We start from the raw sequence: 19,777 nt of genomic DNA, 5'->3' as shown, positions 1-19,777 counted from the left end.
ATGAACATATGAAAAGATGCTGAACATCACGTCAATTAGAGAACATTTTGAGAAATTAAAACAACAATGCGAACCCACAACACACCCATGAGAATGGCACAATCAGAGCCCAGACGACACCAAATGCTCCAAATGCTCGAGAGGGTGGAGCGACAGGGGCTCGTTCACTGCTGGTCGGGACACAAAGTGGTACAGCAGCTGTGGAGGACGGTTCTGCCATTTCTTACAAAGTTAAACATACTCTCATCATATATTCCAGCAACTGTACTCTCAGGTATTTACTCACGAGTTGAACACTTATGTCCACACAAAACCCTGCACAGGAATGTTTACAGCAGTTTTATTCATAATTGCTGAAACTTGGACGCAACCAACATGCCCTTCCGTAGGTGAATGGGTAAACAAACTGGTACATCCGTATAATGGGGCATTATTCCATGATAAAGGGAGATGAACTATAGGGGGAGGGTACAGCGCAAGCGGTAAAGCACATGCTTATTAGCAGGCATGAGGCCCTGGGTTCAATCCCCAGTACCTCCTCTAAAAATAAATAAACCTAATTATCCCCCCCTGCCAAATAATTAAGCAATACAATGATGAATAAGTAAATTAAAAAAAAAAGAAATGAACTATCAAGCCACAAGAAGACAAGGAGGAACCTTAAATGCATATCGCTAAGTGAAATAAGCCTGTCTAAATAGGGTACATACTGTGTGATTACAACTGAATGACATTCTGGAAAAGGCAAACCGTGGGGACAGTAGAAAGGTCGCCAGCAGTTAGGAGGAGGGGCAGAGATGAAGAGGCAGAGCCGGTGGGGATGCTGGATCAGTGGAACTATTCTGTATGACGCTGTAATGGTGGATCCAGGACATGATGCTTTTATCCAAACCCAATGAACTGTGATGTAAACCATGGACTTCAGCAATAATAATGTATCAATACTGACTCAGGTACAGTATAAACAAGCACATCACACTAAAGCAAGATATTAATAAAAGGGGAAATGGGGGAGGGGAGGAAGGTGAGAACTCACCTCATACATAGGTTTAATTTTCCTGAAAACCTAAAACTGCTCAAAAAATAGTCTATAAATTAAAAAAATCATTTTGGGGGGGTTCCTAAAATAAGGCACAGTCATCTGGAAAGTTCCCCTTACAGGACACCCACTTTGCAATGGGGCTACACAAATGAGACAGGGGTATTTATTAAACCAGGAAGAATTCATTGAAAACCCACGCTTATCTTACCTGCATCAGCCTTGAAATTATTAGCATAATGCACAGCAAACACATTTTTGGTCAGGGTTACAGTATGTGATTTTATAAGAACTAAAACTCTGGAAAGAGCCATCCCTCACTAGTGAAGGGGTCTGACACTCCCAGCTGGCAGCAGTAAGTGGACCAGCGACTGTAGATCAAACATGAACCGCAAAGAAAACACTGACACGCAACACTCTAGAAATTTATTACCAAATTACAGCCTGTGCACAGACACAGCTAAGCTCAGGAGGCCAGCAATGTAGCCGCACAAAATGTAAAGAAAAGCATGGTTAGTAAACACAATTTAGAAACATCTTTTTCTTCAACTTAGGTTCAAAATACTGGGAGGCACACACTGAAACAAAGATCTTAGCAAAAACAAACCATCATAACACACAGTGGTCTCGCTGGACACTGTCTACACAGTGTGAACCAGAGGCCACTCCCACTGCACTGCTGCTGCACCCATGTGAGCAGGCACACGTCCACCTCTGTGTGTTTTCACAAAGTATGTATGTCCTTGGAGAAAGGACACAGGCAACAGTTAGGTCCCAAGGTTTTTAATGCTGTCCCATGAGTCTGCATTAATGAAGCTATGAAAAAACGGGAGGAGGTGTGCTGGGTCTGAAACTGCTCCTTGAAATGAAGCACATCTAATGGGTGGAGCTGGTTACAACAACAGGGGAGACCAGCTCAGACACTTTACAGAGCTCAGCGTGGACCACTGGGCTCTGCCCGAGGGAGAACAACAGATATTTTCAATTAAAATTGCAGCCTTAAAAAAAGTTAGTGAGAGACGAGAGAAGGAAGCGCTTAAACAAACAAACCTGCATAGGTGATGAACTGAATTGCAGTCTGGTTTCAATTCCTTCCCACCTAAAACTAAGCCTGGTTAACTGAGGTAGTAGACTCTGGAAATGCTGTGTGCAAAGATTCAGGTTTTCCAAAGGGCAATATTTAGTCATTTCAGAGGCCGTAAAACCGAAGCTCATTTACAGGTTTGAAAATCAAGTGGGAGTCCTTTCACAGGAGGAGAATGGCTGTATTAACTCCCTGCCTGTTGTGACTTCCAAGCGACAGAAACCTACACTCTGCTGGTGACAAGGCAGAACCTAGGTTACATCTATACATATAAAATAAAGTCAACCGAGAAACGAGAGAGGTAAAATAAAAAGAATAAACTGGATGACATTACCTGACTATTTCTCCTGTTTTTATTAACAAGTCACCTGGAAATTCAGAAATGTCAGTAAAGTAAAGAGTTGTCCGGAGCCAAAAAACCTAATAAAAATTCAAAGAATTACTGTTAATTTGTGAATGTTTAAAAACATCTGTTATCTTAGAGACTTTATTTTTTAAATATTCATACAGTTTCCACAAGAGAAAACAATATTAAAAGCAAATGTCCTAAAAAATTAAATAAATAAGTTTGAAAAGCTTAATTTAAAAATATAAATAAGTAAACACAGTAATTACAAGTTTTTAGCTTCTTCTGCAAAAAAAAATGATTAGTGGAGATGAGAATAAAACATTTGGGGTTTAAATATTTGTATCCCCCAGCACACCCTCCAATGGTAATTCCTACCCTTCCTCATTGTGACAGATTCTTAGAGTCACATAAATATTACGTACATCACAAATTAAGTGGTATATAAAAAATACTATACAATCAAAACAGTTATGGAACAGAAGACAAAACAAATGTTAAAAGAACAATTATGACTGTTTCCTCATACAGTTAATGTGGCCCTTTCTTGGAAAAGGCCAGCAATTATCCTTAACATTTTATGCCTATCATACAGGAAACATCCTAAGGTGACTTGTCATTAATAAGATACAAGGAAGAGTGGGAATCTACTACTGTGCCAAAAGGACTCATTCATCAAGACAATGCAGAAGGAGCCGAAGACCCCATGGCATGAAACGCCTTCCTCAGTCCTCACTTCATCTCAGCGTCCTGAGGGTCCGGGAAGTGAAACAACTGTGCCAGCTGGTCTACCATTCTCGTCATGGACTCAGCGGCGTCTACAGAAACTCTGAATTCAAACAAACTCAAGCTGTTCAAAACCTACAGTATCAATCATTCTGAAATGTTCAAAAGAGTCAGGCTACATGTAGCAAAGTGAAAGAGTGACAATGACACTGCAAATGTGGGCTGGATACACACATTTTCCTGGTGTAGCTCCATGTCTGTTTACAGGAGATTCATCAGACGCTTGCTCACTTTTTGAGTAATTCTTGATTTCAGCCTATTTTTTGATAGTCAAATATCACATCATCAAAACTGCAATCTCAAGAGCCAGACGAAGCCCCCAGTGAAGCAGCTAGCCTGCCAACCTGTCACCTCTTCCAAGTCGTCTTGGCATTTCTGGAGGTAGAGGTCCAAGCCTGGAGTGTGTGTGGTCATTCTGGGATGCCTACACTGCGCTGACCAGGAGATGAAGTCTGTGATGCCACCGTCCACTTTCTGCTTGGAACTAGGCTTCAGCCTACATCAGCGAGCCATTTGTCTGGTACATTTCATTAATATTAATTTCCTTTTAAAAATAAAGGATTATGCAAGCAAAATATTTGCAGCAAACAGGTAACATGTTTACATGTTTGCCATAATTACACATGTACATGTTTACAATAAACATGAAGCTTGGGAAAGGACCAAAACGGTTCATGAAAATAGCCAGATCCATAAGAGTTATGTTGTTCAAGCAAATGGATGCAGTTCTAATTTTGAAGCAAATTTAAAGAGAGAAAAGAGAAAAAATTTATATATTATCTTTCCAAGGCATCCACAGATTTCTGTGCCTTTCATTTATGATCTGAACTCGTTTCATTAGTTGGAGCCAGAAGCTACACAGCATAATTACAGAAAGTGCCCAGACGGAACTGCACCGCCTGGGCCGAGTCTGTAAGCCACAGAGCTCCCAGCGAGGGGTGTGCACACAGTAAGCAACCAACACGAGCCTGCTGAACCCAGGACTGTCTCATCAGGTAGCTGCATGCCAGAAGTGTACAAAACTCAGTCCTAACATCACTGTGTTGCAGAACCTGAAATACTCAGGTTTTCTGATGAATTAATGGAAACAAATCTAATTTGATAATGCAACAGGAAAAATAAAACAAAACAAAACACAAAAAGTCTCTCATTCTGGGTAAGGCAACACAGTCTCGCAATGAAGACAACGTACATACAATGTACAGTAAAGGTTGGACAGAACACCTGAGGATCCTGTCTCCTCAGGATCCTTTAAGACTTACAAAGCATTCACCATCCACGGACAGAGCAAAACGAGAAAACAAGGGAAATTTAAAAACACACCTGACTCAATAAAGATAAGCTCCCAGGAACCTTCAGCGTCCAAATACTGCTCAACTAGTTTTTTAAAAAATCATAATTACCATGTTACTATCCATGAATTCAGAAAAAAATTCTAAATGTAAGCCAAGACAAATAACACAAAATTTTAAAAATGGTCTAACTAATCAACTAAAATATACAAACAAGTTTTAACAGTCAAAACACTAAGGTTTTAACAATTGCCCCTAGGACTTCAGGAAAAAAATAAGTTACTGAATTCAGGCAATAATTTGCAAGATTATCTCAGTGGGGTTATTTCTTTCTTTATTAAAAGTTCATGAATAAAAGGAAACGTCTCACTTCAAGTTTTAAGATGAACTAATTCAGTTAAAATAAAATCATGATACGTTATGATTTTAACTCATAATCTATGCCTCAGAGGAAGAGGTGGGCAACTTATAGCATTAGATGAATACTGCAGTCTAGAGTCAGACTTATCTAAAAATTACATAGTTCTTAGTAGGGGGAAAAATCTCTTAAGCACGATGCTAAGAGTTTTTTTTCTAAGTGTCAAAAAAGCTATATTATTTTTAGTTTTAAACCAATAGGTGCTCTCCAAAATTGAAAACTCAGGATATCATCAAGTATAAATTTTTAAAGCTTGACTATTAAAGCATAGGCTGCCCAACAAAATAGGACAAATGTAATTTTTAAAAACTAACACTAGGCTACTCCGCTCGTGATGAGATCCACGGCCTCCCCTCTTCTGGCCTCTCCCTGCTGTCTCATTCCCGCGGGACTGAGTGAGCACGTCAGATTTCTAACCTCATCTTAGTGTGTGTACAAGCTCTCAATCTAGACAAGGAATAATTTTTAAGTTTTCAACTGAACATCGTTCATTATGCACGACGTTACTCTGTTAATAAACAAGCTGTCTACAAAACCATAAAGATTTTGTGTTGTTTGTTTTCCATTAGCCACAAGAGAGTGGACTTGTTTAGAATACCGAAGCATTTATTTAGAATATGAAAGGCAAATTCAGCAGAAAACAAACAACGCTGGAGCTGAGAAAAATAAAGGGTTTATCTGTTGAACATACTGAAAGAAAAGTGCAAACACTCAAAGTCTAGAATGAAGAAGAGCGTCTTATGCAATCAGAGTATTCTTCCCACCATTCCAGTATGAAATGTAAGAGGTGCCAGCAAAAAGGCCAGAGAAGCCACCTGGCAAAATGATTCAAAAACCACAAACATGAGGATACTCCCCTATGAAGCTTAGTAAGTGATTAAATAGCTAATAAAAGAAATGGTAAGGGAAGGAAAGGTGAGAATTCAAACTATATAATAGACTCTAACAGTAATAGTAAAATTCTAAAGGTTTAACTAGCAGATTCATTATTTAATCCAAAACCATCACTCATAACAGCAAATAATGAATTGACACAAACCCAGTTTGGCTGTTAAAAGTCAACAGATAATAGGTCCCTCGTGCTCAGAGCAAAGAAAGGGGAGAAACCAAAAAGCATCAAATGCGAGTGAGAAACAGAGGTCCTTGTAAATTTTCTGTAAACAAGTTCCTACAACAGCACACTGATCACTTCCTGCAGCCTCCCTGACACTCTGGCTGGTGTGCAATGGGCTGCATGGGTGTGTGGGCATCAGGCTCTCCATGTAAGCTTTTCTTATTTTTCAACTACATTTATATTCTTTGCAGTTTTAGATTTCTTTTCCTTTAAGAGCAAAATCTCTCCAATGAAAAGTTTCAAACCTGTTTTTTTTTTAAATTGCTGGAATTTCTTCACATCTTATAAACAAAAATACCAGAAATGAAAGAGCTGACAGAAATTCAAGCAGATCCAAATTCAACCATCCACTTTTCATACTTCTCCAAGTCTGCAGCAGAGACAGACTTAGCAATTTTCTTAAGAGCCAATTCAAAGTCTCCTTTGGTAACAGGCATCTGAAGCTCCTCTTTAGAAAGGGCACGGATCTCTTCTGGACTTAAGCCATTGATTCGCCGTCTCATTGCCATTAAAGAGGCATCCCTAAAAACACACCACAGTCAGTGAAAACTTACTGCTGCAAATGTTTTAAACATTTTCAACTGTGATAATGTTAAGGGAAAACATTCAAAAAATTGTACATGTTTTTACAATGCTGCTCAGAATATTCCATATCAGAGACATCCTGAGGGGTCAAGAAGAGTTAAAGTAGGATGCAAAGGACTTAAACATAAAAGGAACTGTCAATGAACCCTAAAAGTCTAGGGTGGGCTCAGATGGTGCTGAATTCTCTTTTCCCCACTTGATTCTCAAAGACAGACAAAAGTCTAGGAATCTGACGTAGAATTATGAAATACTGAATTGCGTACTTGGAAATGAACATTCAGCTAGTGTGAGATAACTCAAATCTTGTACCAGTTTGTCTACAACCTATTAGAGGAGGTAAAGCCAGGAACTCTCTCCCTGAAACATGAATGTCTCTACATATAGTAAATGTGGAATTCTCTACACGGAATATTTGTCGGCAACTGAAGAAATAAAACCTGGCTTCTCCGGGTCCTATTTTCAGCTCCATTATGATCACTTGTAAAAAACTATGCAGCCTGGGAAGAAGTGGACAATTCGCGCTCACAAAAAGAGCTATTAGGAAGCCAAGCCAACCAAAATCGCAGATTTTCATATATTTTACTATTAGTATTAGTAGAAGCTATTGTGAGCTTACTGGGTGCCACTCAACTTAGATGCATAAAGGAAAAATACTAGTAGAAATGGTTTTAAAGAAAGGCTACCGATGTCAAGTATTGTTAGGAATGTTAAGTACTAAAAAACACCCTCTTCACTGGGTGAATTGTCTAAAATTTATGATGCCACTAAATTGAAAGGGAAATTTATATATATATGATGAAAAAACACATATATATTTACACATATATAACTGATCAACTGTTCATCTGCATGTGGTAAAATAATGCCAATCAAAACTCCAATTTAGGTTGTCAAAGTCATTATTACTAAGTTAGGCACATCAATTTCTTAAAAATAAAAAGCTAGAAAAGGTGAACATATTGTTGTATAATTATTCATCTAACAATGATGAATGAAGTTATGCAGGAAAAAAACAAGACAAATGGGAAATCATTTCAAGACCTTTCATGTCAAGAGCTAATAACTACAGCTGACCCTTGAACAACATGGGAGTTAGGAGTGCAAACCCTTATTTAGCCCGTCGAAAACCTGGATATAACTTAAGAGTCAGCCCCAGTATAAGCAGTTCCTCCTTATCCACAGTTCTGCACCCCCAGATTCAACCAACTGCAGATCCCATAGTACAATTTAGCAAAAAAAAAATATGCACAGTTCAAACCCATGTTGTTCACGGGTTAACTGCACACCGACGTTAAGACAAGTCCTTTTGATAAATCTATAACTAATGCCTAAGGTCACAGATCATTAAAAAAAAAATACCTGCAAACATTAGTTATATCAGCACCAGAATAGCCCTCAATCTTCTCTGCTATGTCTTCCAGCTGAATATCAGGATCCAACTCAACCTCACGAAGATTGATTTTCAGAAGCTCAGTTCTTCCTTTTGCTGTTAGAAGATTTTTTGGTTATTACTAGATGTTTTACTTTACAAATCATTTTGATAAGAAATCACCTGTTAACATTCAGGAGAAGAAAGACTAATGCAAAGAAGGGCCAACAACTCTTGAGTCCACTAGTTAATTACCAGTTCACTGCATGACTCATGGCATCATTTAACTTTTTATGTGCCTTGGTTGTAGTAACTAAAAATTGAAACAAAACTCAGAGTTTTCCTTACAGATTGTGAAGATACTTGCTATGAGTCTGAGATACTTTATGAAAAATAAAAACATTAGTTGTCAAACACCAGAAATGCTTTTGTTAAAAAAAATTTAGTCTAGTTTTATGAAACTAGATCACATGGAGTGTCACTCCTATGAGTTACTTTGCTCACCTTTTAGCATGACACAGGAGAAGATTTCCATAATTCTAATCAGTATTAAAAAAATCCAGTTCTCTTTTCCTGGAAATCAGCAACTGGCACAAAACACTTATTTAATGTATTTTTCACTTGGCGAGCCAGCCCATAGACATTTGCTGTTCCAATATGATTGAAATGTGTATTGAGTAAGCTGAAACAAACTACAGAATTTTTAAAATAACATGCTTGCAGTCTCGCTATCAGTTTTAGTAGCAAATCTGCTTAATACAGCACACTAAGATAATGTAAAATTAGTTTGGATTTGGCTCTCTACTATTTCCTGATATACAAAGTGAAATTTAATTTTTGCAATTTTTTTGAAAATTTTTTACTCTTCAGGTTAAAAAAAAAAATCAGTGAACACCCATTTTACCTTTCCTCTAGATTCACCAATTGTCAACATATTGCTGTTACCATTCTGTTGTCCTCTCCTCTCCCCACCCCCCTCTCTATTTTGAATTGAGATCTAACTGTAGGCATCACAACACTTCACCTTAAATTCTTTAGTATGTGGCTCCTAAGAACAAAGGTGTCCATACGATTATTACTCTTATCAGGAAGTTTAACATTGGTACATCGGTATCATTTAATACATAATCCAGATTAAAACGTCCACATTCATCCCAGCCCTTTATTACTTTTTTAAAAACTATCACAAGTTGCATTTAGTTATCATCTCTCTTTAGTCTTCTTTAATCTAAAACAGTTCCCCAGTGTTATTCTGTTTGTTTTGTCTTTCATGACACTGGCAATTCTCGCCCAAATGATCTTCCAGAGTCAAGGTATCCCAGTAAAATCCCAACAGTCTGTTAGCGGAATTTGACAGGCAGATACGAAAATGTTAATGGAGAGAATAAGAACAATCACGACACTGTGGGAGGAAGACAGCAAGGTGGGAGGAACTGCTCTATTACAAAGCAACAGGATTCAAATCTGTGTAACACTCCTGTGGACAGGATACAGAATAGGGAGTCTAGAAGCAGAGCAAAGCATATACTATGGACATCAGATTCATGACACAGGCGGGACAAGCAGTGGGAGAAAGGAGGGTCCTTTCAATAAATGATGCCAGAACTGACTACTCATAGAGAGAAAAATGAAACTGGGTCACACCTCACCACACAGAAAATTCAGGGCCAGATACATTACCGATGTAAGTGTAAGATGCAAAATTATAAGCATTATAGAAGATAAAACAGGAAAATATCTTAATGATCTCAGAGTAAGTATTCCTAAGATACATAAAAAATTGACTACAAAGAAAAAGACTGATAAACTGACCACATTAAAATTAGGAACTCCTATATGTCAAAAGACACTGTAAGTACAGTGAAAACACACAAGCTATAGAGTTTGAGAAAATATTTACAACATACTTAATTAACAAAAAAAACTTATATCCAGAATATTTAAAGAATTCCTGCAAACCAGTAAGAAAAAGTCAGACCACCTAATAGAAAAATGGGCAAAAAGCTTGAATAGATACATCATAAAATCCAAACGGCCAATTAATAAAGGAAAAGATGGTCAAATTCTTCAATAATAAAGGAAATACAAATTAAACCACATGAGCACCGCACATCAAGAGACTGGTGGACACTTAAACATCTGACAATACCACGTGACGGGAAACCGTGAAACAACAGGAATTCCGTAGTCTGCTGGGAGGAGTGGAAGCCCAACAACCACAACAATCCAAGAGGCTGGATTTATGTACTGACGTTTCAGCCACGCAGCGTGACCTAGCAGCTCACTCCCGGATGGGATGGTCCACCCTGGCCTGAAGAAACTCAGGCCCTTGCACTATGATACATGCACAAGAATGTTCATAGCAGTATTGTTCGTAATAGCCGGAAACCGGAAATAATCATAATGCCCATCAAATAACATGACAGGTAACTGCAGGAAGATCACATGGCGGGTGTTATGGGCTAAACTGTGTCTCACGCTAGATTCTTACGTTGAGGCTCTAACCTCCAATACCTCAGAATGTGACTGTATTTGAAGACAGGGCCTTTAAAGGGCGAACTAAGGTAAAACGAGGTCAGCTGCGTGGGCCTTAGTCCAGTATGACTGGTATCTTTATAATAAGAGATTAGGACACAGACACACACAGGACCAAAGACCACATGAAGACGTGAAAAGAAAATGGCCAGAGACGCCCCAGAATGAAACCAGTCCCGCTGACACCCTGCTCCTGGCCCTGCAGCCTCCAGAGCTGTGAGAAGATACACTTCTCCTGCTTAAGCCCCTCTGCCTGCGCTGCTTTGTCGCGCGGCCCTAGCAAACCAACACGCCGGAGCGCCACACAGCAGGACGGATGCTGGACTGCGTCTGCGGGTCACAGCATGGATGAATCTCAAAAACACACGGAGCAACAGAAGCAAGGCACAAATGAACACAATTTATGTAAAGTTTAAAGGGAGGTAAAACGGCGTGGGGATCTATTATTGGTTGATAAAGTTACAAGGAAAAACAATGTATTATTTCCATAAAAGGAGTAACAGTGGTGACCACCAGGGGGCAGGAAGGGAGCTCCTGGGGGCTGGTGTCCTCCACTTGTGGGCCTTGCTTGCTCTGCCAATTACTGGATAAACTGAACATTTGAACAGGTTTGAAGTAAGACAAAGCAAAGCAACGCAAAGAGCAGCGCCGGTGGGGAGAGAAGCAGCCGCAGGCACAACGGGGTGTGGCTAGAAAACCGTCACCCCTAAAATTCCTTCACCTGGGAGCTCCCCAACCTTGCCCATCCCGGGCCAGAGGCCCACGCAGGGGTCCAACACAGGTGGTCAGCAAGAAGGGTGTGGGAAGAAAGAGGCACGGGGGGAAGCTGCGGGTCCCCTGCTACCGGCTGCACTCCTGGAGCCCCGGGGACCGGGAATTCTGCCCCCCCCCCAAGCCGCGGAGCGCTCCGCCCGCAGTAGGTGGGTGCTGGCGAACCACGGCACTTTGCTCTGTCAGTCCCAGTGCTGGTGTACCCCTCTTTGTAAAGCAACATGCTCTCCTGTGGCCCGCCCTAAGGACTCAAAACATCAAGTTTAATGTAACGTGTTCTCCCCCAGCAACGAAGACCCAGACAGCCAACTTAAGTGCACTCTGAAGCAGACACCTGTGCATAAGTGAGGGCCTGGCGGTACAAGGTGTGAAGGAAGCATCCTTCTCTTCCCTAGTAACTGATTTGGGGAAAATTAACTTTTAATATTGGTTACATCAGTGTTTGCTGTAAGAATGTAAGTAGGATTTATCATTTCTGTAACACTGAATTAATGATATTTAATAACCTCGTGAAAGGATTTAACAAGGGGTCAAAGTGTTAATAACAGTATAAAAAACTGCCAATCCTACATAACCAACTTAACAGGCTTCTGAAATTTAAATAAACATTGTTACAAGGATCAGACACTTCTTGTATTAACAGTTCTTCTTGAATACAGGAGGCAGTCTCACACAGTAGATAACGAGTGTGCGCTCTGGGGTCAGACTGCCTGGGCTCAGTGATCTGTCTGCTGCACTGGGCAGGATCCCTAACTGCTCAGTGCCTCAGTTTCCTCATAAGTAAAGTAAAGGTAAGAAGAGACTCTACCTCACAAGACTTGTGAGGGTTAAATGAGTTAATACAGGCAAAGCCTGGCCCACAGTCAGCACTCATGTTCACTGCCTCCTCCCACCATCAGTCAGTCAATCAACAAAACAGGATTAGAGGGAGACCAAGAAAAGCCAGACCCCTTCTGTTAAGGGCCGTCTGAGAGAGAGATGACATAGAGGAAACACCCAGGGGAGGGAAGTCCACACAAGGGAGAGGCCAGGGCAAAGAAGACTTCATAGAATTGGTGTGCTTTCATGTCGACTTTGAAAAACCAAAAAAAAAAATTAAATAGAAAGGAATAGAGAAAAAACATGGGAAATGAGAGCACCTTAAATTATGACACGGAAGTAGGAAGAAGCATGAGTGAAAAAAGTGTACGTAGAGAAGTACAACAGAACAGTAAGAAACGCAGTAGACACAATAGATGAGGTCGGGACTTACAGTAACAAAAAAATACTCTGACCCAGATGTGATCGGAAATACGAATCACTGAGTCTCAGAGGTGGTTTAGGCAAAGAGGTGGTTAAAAGCAAAATATCATTAAAGGCAGGGGGCTGGAGAAGGAGTGCATTAGGCTGAGCGGGTGGTTGCTGCCGTAATGTAGATGCACCGAGGAACAGGCCTGGTGTGAGACCAAGCCCCACCTGTGCCTGGTGTCTGACTTCTTCCTCCTGGCGACCTCGGCAGATTGGATTCACCAAGGTGGCGCAAGAGCCTCTCTCACCGTACACACACTTCTACTCCCCACCCAGACACGGTCTACTTCCCCTCCTCTTTAAAATGCTTCAGTTCAGACAGCAGAGGTGACACTACACGACTTCCAAGGCTAGGTTACAAAAAGCAATGTACCTTCCACCAGAAAAGGTGGGCCCCCTCCCCTGTATTAAACGTGACAACCTGAGACCACCGTGCCTGAGGAAGCCCAGGCCACACGGCGTAACCATAAACAACACAGAGGAGCTCCAGAAAGATAGCCCCACCTGAGGCCCCAGGCCTCAGCCACCAGGCACGTGAGTGAAGACACTCCAAGTGACGCCAGGCTCCCCATGCGGAGTCACCCTCAGCCGCTGAGTCTCCCAGGTGTGACCCCAGGCATCATGAGACAGATAAAAACCATCCCTGTGGTGCCCTATCTGAATTCCTGACCCACAGAATCTGTGAGCAAAGTAAGACTGGAATAGTATGCCAAACAGGAAGAGGAACTGATATGCTGACTTTTCTTGCCATGAAATTCTAATTGCCTCTCAATCTTAAAGAAATCAGCATACTTCTTTATGTAAACTACATAATTTACAATATGCCTTTTTGGGTGGCTTTTCTTGTTTTATCTATTTCATTCTCATACTTCTTGCCTTTTCCAACTAAAAATCTCTTTTGTTGTTTTTGTTCATAAAATGCCCTTCAATTTCTTTTACTTTAATATAATCTACTTTTCTTTCCATTTATTTTACCCTGGATTTCCAAATCGTTCAGGTCTCTCCTTCTAACTTTTCTTTACAGTCCTGTCTCTTCCAGACCCTTTTATCCCACCAAATACTCCAGCCATAATAGCTGTCTACTCATTTTCAAGCAACCATGCCTTTGTATCTGTCTTTCCCTATGGAAATTCAGCAAAAATGCAACTTCCTTCACGAAGTCTCCCCTAAGCACCTCAGTGAGAGTTTCCTATTCCTCATTTTCCACCCCAAATGTACTATGGGGAACTCCAGTATCTCATGCTCCTCTGCTTCCCTGCAGTTAGGGGAGGTGTATGCCCCCTCGCAACCCCACAGCGGGTTCTCTAAGGACGGTGTCGTACACCTTTACATTCTCACAGAACCTACCAAACGTCTTTCAGAGAGCAAAGAGCTAAATTAACGCCTCTGAAATTAACACAGATGAAAGAAAAAGAGTGTTCTAATTATGATTATTCGTTTGGGAGCCCTCTAGGAGAAAGCGATTTCTCAACTCCTATGGTCATGAGGTACACACGTTCAGACAAGTAATAAGCAAAGAGAAGCACCTAAAAGTCATTACCTATAATGGACAGAACTTTTTCATAAGAGAAAACAAGTTTAGAAGAAAGCCCATTAGTCAGCCAGGTCTATGTTCTTCTAAACTCCTACCTTTGTACTATGAAGTGTATTTTTCCCCCAACCTAACCTCTCCCCAGCAGTTTATAAAATTCCTGTCATCAATTATATTTCTAATTATATTTTTTCTCCCTATCATAATGAATTAAAGTTCAAAGTACAAATGCTTAAATGATGTCAGTTCAACTATTAAAGCTTTTATTTTGCCCCAGTAGTATTAACTTTTTATTCATAATCACTGTACATGGTAGTAAAATTTTAAAATTTCATATAAATATACTAGATATTCTATACATATTTTGTTTAGAAAGCAAGGAAGGAGAGAAAAAGAGGGAAAGAGAAAGGGAAAATTTTATTAAATCAGAAGTGATAATAAACCATTCAAATTTCAAATCTTCATCTGACTAACTCAGTGGCTTAAAACAAAAATTTATTATCCTCACAGTTTTGTGCATCAGGAATTTGGGAGCACTTGGCTAGAAAATTCTCATTTGGGGTCTGTGATGGTAATTTTGTGTCAACACAGTTGGGTGATAGTGTCCAGATATTTGTTCAACATTATTCTAGATGTTTTCGTGAGGGTGTTTTTGGATGAGATGAATATTTAAATCACTGGACTCTGAATACAGTGGACTGTACCCCATAACATGGGTGGGCCTCAACCAATCAGTTGAAGGCCTGAACAGAACAAAAATGGTCCCCAGAGCAAGAGGGAATTCCACCAGCAGATGGCCTTCAGATAAAAAGGCTTATGATCTAGCCCTGGAAGTCATGTGGCAACACTTCTGCCATGTTCTGCCATATTCTATTCCTCAGGAGCAAATCACTAAGTCCAATCCATTTTCAAGAGGAGGGGAATTAAGCTCCACTTTTTGGAGGGAAAAAAATCTCAAAGAATTAAAGGAAAAGATACACAAAATCAATGCACAGACGAGGAATCCCAGCAAAGCAATGGAAACTATTAAAACAAACAGAAATGCTAGATTTGCAAAATACATCTGAAATGAAAAATTCACTGGACAGGATTAAAAGCAGATTGGCAGCAGCAGAAGAAACTGTCAGTGAACAAGAAGATAAGTGAACAGAAATTACCAACCTGAAGAACAGAAAGAAAAAGACTGAAAAAATTTTAACAGAGTCCTAGTGACCTGTGCAACAATACCAAAAAGTCCAACACACATGCAGGATAAATAAAAGGAAAAGCTCACAGAGGTACACTGTAGTCAAACTGCTGAAAAATAAAGATAAATAAAATACCTTAAAAACAACTGTAGAGAACAATCATTCAAGAAAAATGTTTTCTATACATAAACATGTATGACCACATGACCCAGTTATTTCACGTACAGGTATTTATCCAAGAGAAATGAAAACATATGTTCACTTGAAGAACTGAATATGAATGTTGATGGTGGCTTTATTTACAATGGTCCCAAACTAGAAACAATCTAAACGTCCGTAAATAAGAGAATGGATAAGTAATCTGTGCCATGACCATACAGTGGAATATTACTCACCAATAAAAAACAGTAACACTGATGATTCTCAAAATAATTATGCTAAGTGAAAAAGCCAGTCACAAAATAATACATACTGTATGATCCTATTTATATGAAATTCAAAACAATCTGTAGTGACAAAAAATCAGATCAGTGGTTGCCTGAGGCGGGAGGTACTGAGGGGAGAGAAGAATGGACTGCAAAGGGGCACATGAAGTCCTTTCAGATGAAGGATGCTTCCTGCATCCTGACGGCGGTGTGGTTGCATGGGTATATACAATGTTGAATCCATCAAATTTTAAATGGATAAAGTCTCTTACATATAAATTATTTCTCAATAAAGTTGAATTTAAAAAACAATAGCCAGAGGGGAAAGGATATATTACATACAAGATATATTACAAACAGTGGCAAGAATGACAGCTGACCTCACATGAAAAACACAACAGAGACCAAAAGATTATAGAATGATATCTTTATAAGCACTGAAAGAAAAACAAAGCAAAACAAAAAACAAAAACCCTCTTCCAACTCAGAACTATTTATCAAAAATATCCTTCAGAAATAAGAGTGAAATAAAGACATTTCAGAAAACAAAAACTGAATTTGATGTTTGCAGACCTTAACTAGAAGAAATACTAAATGAAGTTCTTCAGATAAATGAGAGATGAACCCAGATGGAATCTTAAAAAAGGAAAGCAGAGCAGTGGATGGTAAACATGCAGGTAAAATAGAAAAGACTACATTTTTTATGCTCCTCTTAATTTAAATTTACACTGACAATTTAAACCCCATTACATGTTGAGATTTATAACATACGCAGATGTAAAGTACATGACAAAACAGCACAAAGGCTGGGGGAGGCAAACAGTTCTTACATTTCACATGAAGTGGTACAACATCAGCTTTAAGGTGACTGTGATAAGTTACAGATGCATGTTGTAATCCCCAGAGTAACTGCTAAAAAACACAGTTAGTATAGCTAAAAGCCAATAAGGGAATTAAAATGGATACTAAAAAATATTCAATTATCAAAAGAATTTAGGAAAGCAGGTACAGACTAACAAACAAACAAAAGGGACAAATAGCAAGGTGGCAGACTTCAACACGTAACAGTAATTACATTATATGTGAATGGCCAAATATCCCAATTAAAAAGCAGAGGTAAACTGTATAAATAGTAAGACCTAATTATATACTGTCTACAAGAACTGCACTGAAACTGTAAAGACATGCAGGGTGAAAATTAAAGGGAGGAAGCAGACATATCATGCAAACAGTAGCAGCAAAAGAAAGATAGTGAGGCTGTATTAATATCAAAGTACACATCAAGTCGAAGGATATAATCAGAGATAAGGAGAGGCACTTCATCAAGAAAGGAGGACCAAGAAGATGTAACAGTGATAACCGGTCATGTACCTAATGACAGAACTTAAAACTCATGAAGCAAAAATTGACAGAGTTAAAGCAAAAAATAAACAAATTTACAATCACATTTGAAGAGTTTAACCACCCACTCAGTAACTGACAGAAAAACCAGAGCAAAAAATCAGTAAGAATCTAGAAGACTTAAACAATACTAATCACACCAACTGATCTGACATTTATGGAATATTATAATCAACAAGCACTGAATAATATTCTAAATATTTCAGCTGAAACAGTCATCAAGATGAACTATATGCTGAATCATAAAATCTCAATAAAATTCAAAACTTGACATCTTACAGAGTAGTTCCTAACTGTAGTGGAATTAAATTAGAAATCAGTAACAAAACACCTAGAAAATCCTCAAATATTTGCATACAAAGCCACATACTTCTAACTCAACAGTCAAAGAAAGAAAGAAAAAGCTAAAAAATATTTCTAATTGAATAGTGAAGAAAATATAACAAAATTTGTGGGATGAAGCCAAAGCAGGGCTTAAGGAGAAATGTACAGCTTTAAATGTTTATATTTTAAAAAGAGAAAAGGTTTAAAATCAACAATCTAAGTTTCTAACTTCATAAAAAGAAGAGAAGATTAAACTCAAAGTATAAGAGAGAAATACAAAGAGAAAAAAAATCAATGAAACAGGAAACAGAGAGAACATTAACAAAGGAAGAAGTTGGTAACAACATTGATAAATGTCTAGCAACAATGATCAAGAACAATAGAGATAAAACACAAGTTACCAATTTTAGGAATGAAAACTGAGCCATTATTATAGATCATACAGACAAAAATGGAAAATAAAGTGTGTGGATTTGTACTATGTCAACTTCAGCGAAGGCAGAATTTCATTTCCTGGAATTCTCTTCGTTCTGGGTTAGTGTGGATCACATTGGTCATTGCGGATGAGATTTGAAAGGCAGAAATGAGATCAACTCAGAAAGTTAGTTCAGGGCATTAGGCACGTTTGCTGCTCATGCACACGGTCTGTCACTTGTCTGCCGGCTCGCCTGGTTAGTGAGGGGCAGCACCCGAGCCTCCAAATCTTTCTGGTTCCTGTTAGGTTTCCTCCTTCAGCTTTTCTGACTCCTATGCCAACTATATATTTAGTACTGTTACAAACAATGCCAGCTTCTTCTAAAGGGCCTCCCAGTCATCAAAGTTCTAAGTCTCAGAGGCAGCGAAAGCCCAACGTGGGTTCCAGTCTACCCTCATGAGTCCCTGCTCATCCCCACAGGTTCCAGTTTGTCCTCATTTCCACTACTTCATCTTCTCTTCCTCAATTCCCTCCTGGCTTCAGGCTCCGGAACCAGGCATGAAGTCAGCAGCCTCACATAAACCATTTAGTTGGATTCCACATTTACATTAGGTCGAATCACAATAAACCTGACGACTCAGAGGAAGTGGACAAATGATGTAGAAAACACAAGCTACCAAAGCTTACTCCAGGAAAAATGGGTAACCCGACAGGATAGCCCTATGTCTATTTTTTTAAATCAATGGAACAGAATAGAGAAATCATAAACAGACCTAAACATACACAGCAAAATAATTTTCAATGAAGCTCCCAAGTAATTCAGTGGAAAACTGAAACTCCTTTTAATGTGTGATGCTAGAACAACTCAATATACATATGAAAAAAAAACCACTCAACCCCCAACGGACACATACACACAAAGTTAATTCCTGATGGATCATAGATCTAACTATAGCTTCTAAAAGAAAATACAGGAGAAAACCTTTGATCTCTGTGGTAAGCAAAGATTTCTTAAGATACAAAAAGCACTGTCCATAAAAGAAAAACTTGACAAGAGGACTTGATCAAAATTAAAACTTCTGCTTATCCAAAGACACCATAAACAAAATCGAAAGGTAAACCACAAACAAAGAAAATATTCACAATTCATGTATCTGATAAAGACTACGGAGCATTAATTAACAACAAATAAACCAATTAAAGCTGAGCAAAAGATTTGTTGACACAGCACAAAAGATAGACCAATGACCAACAGGCACATGAAAAGGTGCTCCACATGATTAGACATCAGAGAATGCAAACTAAAACCATAATGAGACAGCACTTCATACTTACTGGGAATGACTAAAATTAAAATACTGACAGTACCAAATGTTGGCAAGGATGTGGAAGTACTGGACTTCTCATTCACTGATGGTGAGAATAGAAAACAGTACAATCACTTAGGAAGACAGTGTGAGCATTATTAAAGTTAAACACATACCTACCCTATGTTCCACCTATTCTCTTATCCATGTCACCCGAAAGAACTGAAAACACTCATCCATAAAAAGATCTGGACAAAAATGTAACTTTATTCATAATAGCCAGAAACTAGAAATAACTCAAATGTCCATCAAAAAGAGAAAAAACAAATCATCACGTAATCATATCACAAATAAACTACTGATACATGTACCCACATGGATGAATCTCAAAATCACTATGTAGCGTACGTATGTCATGATTTTGTTTATATAAAGTTTAATAATAGGTAAATCTAATCTATGATGATAAAAATCAGGAAGGTGAATGCCTACTGGGGGTTTGAACTAACTAGGGGGCACAGAGAAACTTTCTGGGGCGATAGAAATGTCACATCTTGATTA

General features: G+C 39.0%; 1 protein-coding gene across 5 annotated transcripts in view; it reads right to left on the bottom strand.

Moving 5' to 3' along the window:
- Window positions 1-324: 324 nt before the first annotated feature.
- Window positions 325-19,777, bottom strand: part of KATNAL1 (katanin catalytic subunit A1 like 1) — a 66,732-nt gene continuing 47,279 nt past the window's right edge. For 4 of the 5 annotated variants that reach the window (XM_031465825.2, XM_031465823.2, XM_031465827.2 and 1 more), the window contains exons 10-12: window positions 8,024-8,150; window positions 6,440-6,601; window positions 325-2,543 (exon numbers count right to left, since the gene is read on the bottom strand). In XM_031465825.2, the coding sequence (XP_031321685.1) occupies window positions 2,480-2,543; window positions 6,440-6,601; window positions 8,024-8,150 (353 nt within the window). In that variant the 3' untranslated portion in view covers window positions 325-2,479. Of the gene's footprint in view, window positions 6,602-8,023; window positions 8,151-19,777 lie in introns of all 5 variants that reach the window. The other variant, XM_010977120.3, reaches the window with a different exon arrangement.

The sequence above is a fragment of the Camelus dromedarius genome, chromosome 13 (assembly GCF_036321535.1).
Source record: "Camelus dromedarius isolate mCamDro1 chromosome 13, mCamDro1.pat, whole genome shotgun sequence".
Classification (NCBI taxonomy): Eukaryota; Metazoa; Chordata; class Mammalia; order Artiodactyla; family Camelidae; genus Camelus; species Camelus dromedarius.
This window is presented reverse-complemented; position numbering and strand designations above follow the sequence as displayed.